Here is an 11,822-nt window from a genome sequence, read left to right as displayed (position 1 = left end):
GAAGGGCCCACCCGGAAACGCGGGCCGGGAGGGCACCCAGTCAGTGACGGGCGCCGGGGCGGGGCGGGAACGGCTCGGAGCGCCCGTGCCGGGAAGTCAGTCGCCTTTGCTTGAAGTGATTTTAAGTCTAATGCCGTCCTCACTGAGTTACATTCACTTCCCCTCTCATCTGCGGGACGCGGGGAGTGGGTCTCGACTGTTCTTGGCGCCCGAGCCCCATCCGACCAAACAGCACTTGCTACTCCTCTAAGTTTTCCCCGTCCAAGGGGCTAAGTGCTGCTCGGTCCCTGTTGGGCCGGTGGCTTCTCAAAGCCCAGGAAATGGGGGCGAAGGGTGACCCTCACTCGCATGGAAGCGAAATCACTTCACTCCGGGGTCACATCCCAGCCCAGTTTCTCCGGAGGAGGTGCTGCTATCCGCCCCGGGCCGCCCTCGGAAGGAGCAGGTAGCCCCCGCCCAGGGACGCTCCTTCACCTTGCAAACCTCGGTCCCGGACCCCCGAGGCGCTCGGCCTTCCCAGCGGCCAGCCTCAGGCCCGCCACTATCCCAGGATTCCCGGCGCCCGGCTTCCTGCCCGGCTTCCCTCCCAGCGTCGGCGCCCAGGGAGCGCCAAGATGGCGGACGGCGACGGGCCGGGTGTTGCGGCGGCGGCCGCGGCCTCTCCTCAGGCACCCGCTCCTGGCCCAAGCCCGCCGCCTGGCTGGAGGGAGCGGCTGCGGGCCGGGCTGGTGGGGACGTGGGCCTCGCTGTGGTTCGTGGTGGGGCTGGGGCTGCTTTACGCTCTGAGGGTCCCGCTGAGGCTGTGTGAGAATGTGGCCGCGGGTGAGAGGCCCAGACTTCCCCGGGGGTTGGGTTGGGTTGGGGCGGGGGGTGTGTGCCGGGGCGGGGGGGGGGGGGGGATATTAGGGGGTCAAAGGCCAAAGGGCAGAGGTTCAGTGGTCCCTGGAGGGCTCCGGGGAAGGAGGAGGCGGCGGCGCGCGGCGACTCCGTGGGTTTCTTTTCTCTGGGGCCGACGCCGCCTGTCAACGCCGGGCCGTGGCCACCGGCTCCTCCCGGACCCGAGGTCCGCCTCCCTGCTGCCCGCGTCTCCCCGGGGCGGAGCCGCCACCTGACGGGACCGACCGGGGCCCTCGCAGACCGGGATGCAGGACTTAGACACACAACCCCCGCCATTGGTAGGATCCCGGGAAAATCGGGCCTGCCAGCCGCCCGCCCGCCCGCCCGCCCGCCGCTCCCCGGGCCGTGCCCGGCCGAGCCCACGAAGACGAGCGCTCCTCTACTCGAGTGTGTGAGGCCCCGGATCCTGGCCAACCGCCCTCGTGTTTTAAATAGTTCTGTCAGCACAAAGTTTTCGTGAGACTTTTTTTTTTTTTGGTCTGTTCGTTGTTAGGGCTTTACCTTCGGGAATAAACTAGAGAAATGCAGGTAGTGAAGGGAGAGAGAGCCCCACACGGCGGTGGGCCCTCGCCACGTCGGCGGACAGCTCGCCACGTGGCCCGGGCGGCGGCCTCGGCCTCGGCCCGGGTGGGAGCAGCCCTGTTAGGTCGCGACTGCAGTTTAAATGCCCCCCTTTCTGTCCCATGAGATGGCACGGAATGCTGGGATAATGCTCCGAAATGGTTTTGATTTTTTTTTTTTTTGAACATAGTTATTATATACATTCAGATACAGCGAACACAAAAACATGCTAAATAACTGGGCCTTCCTACCCGGTTTGGTGGAGCCAATGCGGCGGTCTCTGTAACCGGTTAATGAGGTGCCCACTGGTGGTTACTCCACTCAGTGAAAGTGTGTCATTTATCTTCCTACGTGTTAACCAGGTACACCATTTAGATGAGACTAGTGAAGTATTACGCATTTTTATGTCTAAAATCCAAAGTATTTATGAGACAGTTTATTTGAAGAGTCTGGCCCAGACTTTGAGTCAGGTGCGGGGAGGGAGCTCTCCGTTTGTTGCTACTCTCGTTGGGCTGTTTTCCCTGCTCTAACCGCCCAGCTCCTCCACCAGCCCCGCTACTCCACCAGCCCAGCTACCCGGCCACGGAAAAGCAAGTTTTTTTTGTTTTTTTTTTGAGGGTAGCATACGATGGGACGTGAAAGTAGCTTTTAAAAAATTACAGCTTTCTCAAATGAATGTCATACTAGATATTAATCCACTTATGTTCCCCCACTTGTAAAGACACCTGCATATTTGTAACTTGAGTACTTTGAATTTGCATTTTTTTTTAAACTTTGATTTTTTTTTTTCCTTTTGGCAGTGACAGTATTTTTAAATTCACTGACGTCCAAATTCTATGTGGCACTTACAGGGACATGTTCTTTGATATCAGGACTAATATTTGTAAGTAGTTTCCATTTCCTTCATGCTTTTGTATTTATCTAAAGAGCACAACTCTTTATACAGTTACAATAATTATAAATACGTGTAGATCAGCATCCTCAAAATGTGTTCAGTATCTTGAAAAAGCCACCGCATCTCCTCTCCACTTTTAGAGATTGACAGTATGCAGTTGTGTATAAAAGACTTACATTATGTAGGGGATTGAGAGGTGAATTGCATTTAAATGCTTGCAGGGCCCATCTTGGTAACAACAATGAGTGAAATGGGCACAGTGTAAGAACTGAATTCTTACTTTGAACACTGGGTAGACTGGACAATGCATGCTACTTCTAGGAAGGGCTAAAGCTGATTGTTGCCATGTAGACTTGTGGACCATTATTACCAGATTTTCCAAATAATCCCAAGAGAACCTGGATACACAAGTTTTTATATAAAATCTCACAATATGTTAATGTTGGCAGCATTGGACAAACTAAAAATTTATCTGTGTCTTGAATTCAGCCTATAGGTTGCCAGTTATCTTCTCTGGAGTGTTTAAGAGCAGGATTTCAGTCAGGTTAACCCTCACTTTGGTGGTGTGACTTAGGGCACGTTAATTAACTTTTCTATCCCCCAGTTTTCTCAAGTGTAAACTGGGGGGTAATAATAGTATCTACTTCATAGGATTATGATGACTAAATGAGGTAAGGTGTGTAAAAGTAACAAACTGGTAGCTCATACAGAGTGAACATTTAATGAATTTGGGCTATTGTTATTCTGAGAAGTCCTACAATAAAGAAGTCAATTTAACTTTAATTCAGCTTTTTCTTGTCTTATTTCATCCAGCTTGCATTTTTAATTCAAAATTTTTTTTCAAGTTTATACTTTTTGTTACCATCCCTAGTAATGGAAGAAACTTTGGAAAAGTATTGCTACACATACAAATCTTAGGAAGTATTATGGTGTGCATGGCCAAGGAATTTTTCTGTACTTTTTTCTCATCTCTAGGTGGTGCTCTCCAGCTATAGTAGAAATAACAGCATTTGTATTGGAGTGTTTTGGTTTTGTCTTTTTTTTAGAAGGACTAACACTTGACCATTTTGTTAAAGTGAAATGCCAGACAAGAAAGGGATTTTCCTCTTGACTTAAAAAAAGTTATTGAGGAATTCAGGATGAAAACTATGGGTTAATATACCAGTAAGCCTCAAAATGTTATTGATTTATAAAGTCCATTCATAATTAAGCATATTTAGTCAATACAGTATGAGTCAAAATAAAGAAAATAAATGATCTTTAAACAGCTGATGTAATAGAAAAAGCATTGGTTTTAGAACTAGAAGATGTGGTTTTAAGTCTTGACTCTGCCACTTACTGGCTTATAACTGGGCAAATCACATAAATTCTGAGCCTTTTTTAAAAAAAATAATCTTACTGATTTTTTACAGAGAGGAAGGGAGGGAGATAGAGAGTTAGAAATATTGATGAGAGAGAAACATCGATCAGCTGCCTCCTGCACACCTCCTACTGTGGGCATGTGCCCACAACCAAGGTACATGCCCTTGACTGGAATTGAACCTGGAGCCTTTCAGTCTGCAGGCCAATGCTCTCTCCACTGAGCCAAACTGGTTAGGGCTAAATTCTGAGTCTTAATCTCCTGATTTATAAGGGGAAATTTATATATATGTTATATATTATCTTTTAAATCTTATTTATTGATTGATTTTTAGAGAGGAAAAGAGAAAGAAACACCGATTTGTTGTTCCACTTATTTATGCATTCATTGGTTGATTCTTGCATGTGCCCTAAGGATTGAGCCCGCAACTTGGCACATTCTCTAACCAATTGAGCTACCCAGAAGGGATACATATGATCTTTTTAAACCAAAGTTTTTTTTTGTTTTGTTTTGTTACTCCTCACCTGAGGATATTATTCATTGATTTTTAGAGATAGTGGAAGGAAGAGGGAGAGACAGAAACATCACTGTGAGAGAGACACGGTGATTGGTTGCCTCCTGCGTGTCCCAAAAAGGGCTGGGGCGAGCTTGCGACTGAGGTACAATGCCCTTGACTGTAATTGAACCAGGGACTGTTCAGTCCGCACACTGATGCTCTATCCACTGAGCCAAACTGGCTAGGGCTAAACCAAAGTTTTAAAATTAGGAAACATCTTAAAGGTTAAATTTTGTCATCGCTCTTGCAAAATTGATGAGTTTTCATTAGCAAAGGTTATGTTTATAATTTCTTTCACCACCTGGACTTACCAAACTTGTGTGTATACACACACACTTACATATATACATACACTGTGGTATGTTTCGGAGGTAGTCTGTGTAATGGTTAGAACCTCTGAAGTCAGGTAAACCTGAGTAAGAATCCTAGCTCTACCAAGTATGGATGGTGTGAACCAGAGCTAGTTATTTAAAGCTGGAATAGATGTTCTTTCTGAAATCAGTTGTTGTGAGAATTAATGCATGTAAAGAACTTGGCACAGTGCTTGGTAAGTATTAGCAATTATTATTGCTCATTTGTGTTAAGAAGTTGACTCAAAAGGTAAATAAAAACAACTAACATGGCCGAAACCGGTTTGGCTCAGTGGATAGAGCGTCGGCTTGCGGACTGAGGGGTCCCAGGTTCGATTCCGGTCAGGGGCATGTGCCTGGGTCAGGGGCATGTGCCTGGGTTGCGGGCACATCCCCGGTGGGAGATGTGCAGGAGGCGGCTGATCGATGTTTCTCTCTCATCGATGTTTCTGACTCTCTATCTCTCTCCCTTCCTCTCTGTAAAAGATCAATAAAATATATTAAAAAACAAACAAAACAAAACAAAAAAAAACACACGACAACTAACATGTTAACTAATTAAAAAACTGCCAACACTTCATATAGTGAAGGACAGACATTTTGTCATTGTTGCTTTTATGATTAATGTCCCTGACTGATGTAATATAAATCTTGTCTTTTCTGTCACATGAGTAACTTCTGCTTTGTGATTTCGTTTGGTTGTTTTAAAGAAGTTTCATCCCATTTCTTAGTAAAAGAAGCCAATCTGGGGCTATATTTGGTGGTGATTAACTGCCTGCTAACTCAGTAAAAGAAAGCAGGAAAAGCCATTATAGACTGAGCATAAGACATTAGTGGCATGATAGAAAAAATTCTGCCCCTTGATTTCCTAGCACTGTCCTATAAATGTTACAGCATTTGGTCCATGGAGTAATTGGGCTGCAGTGTACAAAATGACATCATACTTTTGGCATCTTTTTAACATGTTTGTTCTGTTGTTTACTGAAGCAAAAAATAACATTCTTAAAGGTTTAAAAACTGATACCTCTCTCTGTCTCACAGATCATAGCAAAATAGTTTTTAAAGAGATTGTAGTCTCTTAAGTAGTGTGGATATGTTTGTTTATTCTTTAAGTAAAGTAATACCAGCACATTTGTCTGCTACAGGGTAGAGAATAGTCTATCAGTTGACTTTGTAAGGGAAGGTGGTCCACAAACAAGAGAAGGAAGGTATTAAAGTTATTTTACAGTCAGAATATAGAAAACTAGTTACTAGTCATTTGAACAGTTTTAATCTATACAGTCCCTGATTGATTGATGATTCATTTAACAAATATTTATAAATAGCCTTTTATCTCTGAGGCACTCTTTTAGATATTGGGGATACCATGGTAAGCAGATAAACACAGCTCTGTCCTCACGAAATGTGATCTACAGGTGATTATGGACATTGCTTCATTTGACATTTTTAAAATTTAGTACCTAGAGGGTTTCACACAGTGTTTCTGAGCTTATAGCAATGAACAAAACGGGAAAAAATCCTTGTGGAGCTTATATTATATTAGAGCAATATATAATAAAAGATAAGTAAAACAAATAGTGTGTTCTTACTATTAGTGGTAAGTGCTAAAGGAGAAAATGAAGCAGAAAAAGGCATATGAAGTGTCAGAGGAGAAGGCTGACATTTTATACAGGGAAGTTGGGGAAGGCCTCACTGAAATAGTGATTCTTTAGTAAGGAAGGGAATGAGGAAGCTAGCTGTGCGATTGTGTTACTCCTTCCTAAAGGGGTAGTGTTCTTTGGGTGCTTGAAAGATAGCAACAAAATCAGTTGTTTAATTATTACAAGTGAAACGATTACTATCAAAGGATAATAACAAGATCCAATGGGAGTACAGCTTTCTGTTTGTGAATCAGGAAAAGTTCCCCAATGATGTGTCATTTAAGCTGTAACCCAAAAGAGTCAGGCAAAGGGAATTGAGAAAGTTGGAGTGTTCAAATGTGAAACTTTCTGCTAATTCAGCACAAAGAGCTTCTTTTGATTCCTCTTTTTGTAATAGTGATAAACCATGGAAACAGAAAAAAGTGAATATTCTGATTTTTAAATGGTCCAAAATTGGAATCAACCTGATCCTTAACCTACATTGATAATACTGTAAAATACTGGAATAGTACTTTATTTCTCAAGGGACACTTATAATTCTTTTTTTTTTTTGCCTTTGAAATTATAATTCTTATTAACCATATTTAGTAGATTTGATGTTCTGAGAGGTTAGCAGTTAAGTGACTTGCCCAAAGCACAAAGCTAATAAGTAGATAGCAAAATTGGGAGTCAAATGGGGGCATTCTAAACCTAGTCAATCCATCATGCTAGTTGTTTCAAACTTATTTTTTTTCAATTATGCTACAGATAGGATAAAATGACAATGTAATATAACAATCTATAGATTAAACCTTTTTATTGTTTTTAATGCTTTATTTACAGATGTATTTCTTTTCATTTTGCCTAAGCTTGTCTAAATTTCATGACAAAGCTATGAAAGAAGTATTTCACTTTTGCTCACATATGTTATTGGGTAATCTTATATTTGGCTTATTTTTTTGGAAGGAGAGTACATTTAAAATGCTGAATTGAAGGAACATCTTGAGATAATGTTTTAATTTGAGCTCATATCTGCTCATTAGTTCTGTATTAAATGAAAGATGTTTTCTGTTTGTCATAGATATTTGAATGGTGGTACTTCCATAAACATGGTACATCTTTTATTGAGCAAGTGTCGGTAAACCATTTGCGACCATTGATGGGAGGAACAGAAAGAAGCATGTCAGAGCCAGCTTCTCTTTCCAGCAGCAGAGAAAGTGAAAACAGCCGACAGAATGTGTCAGGTGATTACTTATCTAATGTTTTCAGAGCTATATAGTTAGTCTTTAGAGCTGTATAGTTAAGGTTGTGTTTAGCTGTGGGAGATAGAAACTCACAACAATAGAGAGAAGTTTGTCTATCCATGTATATATCGATCTAGAGAGTGAGGATCATCAGAGACCCAGACTCCTATTTTGTTAGCCTGCCGTCTCCAAATGCAGTTTGGCCTTGTGGTCTAAGACAGCCACTCTGGCTCCACCTATCATATCCACAGTCCAATCAGCAGGAAGGAGATTAGGCCAGGAGGACAATCCTCATACTTGGTATTGCCTTGTTTTACTGGGCTAGCCAGTAACGAATCCAATGACAACCAGTATGATTTGTTGTCGCTGCCTTGACTCTGGCTAAAGTACTAGCAGTTTTACCCACCATTGATTTTATACCATCAGCTCAATTTTGCAGTACTGGGACTAGGGTGAAGTATGTCAGGTGCCTGGGCACAAAATTTAAGTCCCCACTCTCAGGGTTGAGTTCAAGTCAACACAATTAAAAAGGCAAATAATGGCTGGGTAGCTCAGTTGGTTAGAATATCATCCCCATACATCAAGGTTGTGAGTTCAGTCCCCACAGTCAGGGCACATACAAGAGTCAACCAATAAATGCATAAATAAGTTGAATAGCAAATTAATGTTTCTCTCTCTTTCTCCCTTCCTCTCTCTCACTCTCTCAAACAAAAATCAATTACAAAAAAAAAGGGCCCTGGCCGGTGTGGCTCAGTTGGCTGAGCATCCTCCCTATGTACCGAGAGGTTGGCAGTTCAATTCCTAGTTCGATTCCTGGTCAAGGCACATGCCTGGGTGGCTGGCTCCATCTCCAGTAGGGGGCATGCTGGAGGCAGTTGATCGATGTTTCTCTCACGTCTATGTTTCTCTCCCTCTCTCTTCCTCTCTCTCTAAAATCGATAAATCATTTAAAAGAAATAAAAGGGAGAAACTTAAAACCAAACAGATAATCACATTATAATATGGTAAGTGCTATAATTGAATTATGAACCAAATGCTGTGAAGACAGTAATAAGGGAATGACTAGATTTAATTGTATGCTCCGTGACAGTAGGGTGATCCATGCCTTACTTATCTTTGTGCTATCAGTGGCTAGCACTGTACTTAGTATACAGTGACTATATAATAAATGTTGGCGAATTAAGGTTTAACAGCATTTGATTAAATTGTCTCACTTCCTCCCTTTTCTCCTTTGTTTTTTAGAATGCAAGGTATGGAGAAACCCTCTAAACCTTTTCAGAGGAGCAGAATATAGGAGGTAATACATTTTGCTTTCAGTATAATTACAGCATTGGTTTTAGAGTAAAAGTATTATGGAAACACTTGTTTTTATAACTATATCATAGCCCTTTTAGTTGGAGATACTGATATATACTAGTAAGATAAAATGATTAACAGTTTAGTTGGCAGCATCTTGATAGTACTTATTATAATAGTGTTCATAATGCATAATAAGTATACATTTGACCCCTGGTTTATGGCTGAAAGCCTTTTCAAAGAATTTATAAGATTAAGAAAAAATTACAAATGTCAGTATATTCCTGTGCATATGTGCTCGATTTCAAAATTTATTAGAGCATTCACTAGAAAATATCAATCTGAATGTGAATATGAATTTCATTTGTGCCACAGTCCAGGGTGTAGTACTTTTATATTGTATTTTATATTGCCATTTTCTTTTTTTTTTTTTTTTTTTTTTAATATATTTTATTGATTTTTTACAGAGAGGAAGGGAGAGAGATAGAGAGTTAGAAACATCAGTGAGAGAGAAACATCGACCAGCTGCCTCCTGCACACCTCCTACTGGGGATGTGCCCGCAACCCAGGTACATGCCCTTGACCGGAATCGAACCCGGGACCTTTCAGTCCGCAGGCCGACGCTCTATCCACTGAGCCAAACCGGCTTCGGCTATATTGCCATTTTCTACGTGCTCTACTGTATCCATTTCTCTCCTGGTTTATACACTAAATGAGAAAACATCTTTTGAAACTTATGACCAAAGATAGTTTACTTTTAAATATTTATTTATTTTTAAAAAATACATTTTATTGACTTTTTACAGAGAGGAGGGAAGAGGGATAGAGAATTAGAAACATCCATCAGCTGCCTCCTGCACACTCCCTACTGGGGATGTGCCCGCAACTAAGATACATGCCCTTGACCGGAATTGAACCTGGGACCCTTGAGTCCACAGGCCGACGCTCTATCCACTGAGCCAAACCGGTTAGGACAGTTTACTTTTATTTTGAGAAGGGCTGTGTTTTACCTGGAGATAGACTGGGCATGTTATTTAATTCATTGAACAAGAAACATTATGTGTCTGTTATGTATGAGCACTGTGTAAAATGATGGGGATACTAAATGATTAAGTAATAATCTTTGTGCTTAAGGACTTGATAGTGTAGGACAGTCAGTCCTGGGAAGTGAGAGCTAGGCTTTTATGAGAGATGCCACTAGTCTGTATTAAGGGATTCTGCAAGAGACAGATCCTTGAACTTTTCACTGTGTTTATTAAAAAAGGTTTTAGGCTATTCTTTGTTATATTTTACAGTGTCTACTTCATGAAGGTTTTAAAGAGAAGTTTCTTTTCTTAGTATCAAGAACATGTATGCTTCTTTGAATGATTAGTTTATCCTAATGTAAAAGTCTAAATTGCAATGATAATAATTGTGTGGTCATATTGTAGCTAACCCTTAGCAAGTGTATATATTTCATGTTAGCCTCATTCCAGATTCCATTTTATGGCCCAATCCTAGTTTTTACTTTACTTAGTGTTTTTAATTTACTTCTAGTTTACCTTATTGACTAGAGCAGTGATGGCGAACCTATGGCACACGTGTCAGAGGTGACATGCGAACTCATTTTTTTGGTTGATTTTTCTTTGTTAAATGGCATTTAAATATATAAAATAAATATCAAAAATATAAATCTTTGTTTTACTATGATTGCAAATATCAAAGAATTTCTATATGTGACATGGCACCAGAGTTAAGTTAGGGTTTTTCAAAATGCTGGCACACTGAGCTCAAAAGGTTCGCCATCACTAGACTAGAGGCCCAGTGCACGAATTCATGCACCAGTGGGGTCCCTTGGCCTGTCCTGCGGGATTGGGCCAAAACCGGCTCTCCAACATCCCCTGAGGGGTCCTGGATTGTGAGAGGGCGTAGGTCAGGCCAGGGGACCCCACTGGTGCATGATGGGGGTTGGGGAGGAATGCGGGAGGTTGGCCAGCCAGGGAGGGACTGCGGGAGGGGTCCAGGACATTTCCGGCCTGTCTTGCTCAGTCCTGATCGGCTAGACCCCAGCAGCAAGCTAACCTACTGGTTGGAGCATCTGCCCCCTGGTGGTCAGTGCATGTCATAGTGAGCGGTTGAGCGGTCTTAGCATATTACGCTTTAATTGGTTGAATGGCCAACCAGATGACCGGACACTTAGCATATTAGGCTTTTATTATATAGTATATTATACATTATATTTTTAACTGCTTTAAATCATTTTGGGAATAATGTAGATTGTTAATAAATAATTTTTTATGGTTTTAGAACAGTGATTCCCAAAGTGGGCACTACCGCCCCCTGGTGGGCGCTGCAGCGATCCAGGGGGGCAGTGATGGCCACAGGTGCATTTGTTTTAACTTTCTTTGTATTACCTTTCTATTCTGAGTTCAATAAATAGTTTCATAATTTCAAACTTCAGTGTTTCTAATTTACACCTTTCTTCACTATATTTTACGAAAAAGGTAGAAACATTAATACATATATCTTTCTGTTTAATTGCTATTAAAATGGAAAAAAAAATCAATTTCCAGGGGGCGCTGAGTAATATTTTTTCTGGAAAGGGGGCGGTAGGCCAAATAAGTTTGGGAACCACTGTTTTAGAATGGATAGCAAAACTGTTAAGTGAATAAGAATTTTCTTTTCCTTTTTCTCTTTATGATAATTTCTTGCAGAGTAGCTAAAAACATTAAATAACAAGGCAACTCATACTATAAAATAACTTAACATCTTTAGTACTTATATAAATAATATTTACAATGTGCTTTTAAAGTGCTTTTTCTTCAGATTATAAAATGTACGTATATTCATTGTAGGAAATGGGAAGAAAACAAAGAGATGTATGAAAAAGAAAGTAAAGATCACCTCTTTTTACCACTAAGTAATAATTATTATTAGTATTTCCATCCAGTCTCTCTTCTATATGCATGTATAGAATCAAAACTTCAACATCACAATGTGTGACATTCCCACAGAATTTCTTCAAAAACATGATTTTTAGTACTTGTATTTACCATACCTTCTCT

The 11,822-nt window shown here is 41.3% G+C and overlaps 1 protein-coding gene across 8 annotated transcripts in view; it reads left to right on the top strand.

The window, feature by feature from the left end:
* The first annotated feature begins 611 nt into the window (after positions 1-611).
* Positions 612-11,822, top strand: part of ST7L (suppression of tumorigenicity 7 like) — a 136,893-nt gene continuing 125,682 nt past the window's right edge. For 4 of the 8 annotated variants that reach the window (XM_070397362.1, XM_070397365.1, XM_070397364.1 and 1 more), the window contains exons 1-4: positions 612-822; positions 2,259-2,341; positions 7,320-7,482; positions 8,725-8,779. In XM_070397362.1, the coding sequence (XP_070253463.1) occupies positions 615-822; positions 2,259-2,341; positions 7,320-7,482; positions 8,725-8,779 (509 nt within the window). In that variant the 5' untranslated portion in view covers positions 612-614. Of the gene's footprint in view, positions 823-944; positions 1,176-1,215; positions 1,285-2,258; positions 2,342-7,319; positions 7,483-8,724; positions 8,780-11,075; positions 11,142-11,822 lie in introns of those variants that run through there. The other 4 variants (XM_070397370.1, XM_070397367.1, XM_070397368.1 and 1 more) reach the window with 4 other exon arrangements.

The sequence above is a fragment of the Myotis yumanensis genome, unplaced genomic scaffold (genome assembly GCF_028538775.1).
Source record: "Myotis yumanensis isolate MYYU_CA2020_CCGP unplaced genomic scaffold, mMyoYum1.0.hap1 SCAF_17, whole genome shotgun sequence".
NCBI classification, from domain to species: Eukaryota; Metazoa; Chordata; class Mammalia; order Chiroptera; family Vespertilionidae; genus Myotis; species Myotis yumanensis.
The sequence above is the reverse complement of the archived record's forward strand: the minus strand, read 5'-3'. Positions and strand labels throughout refer to the sequence as shown.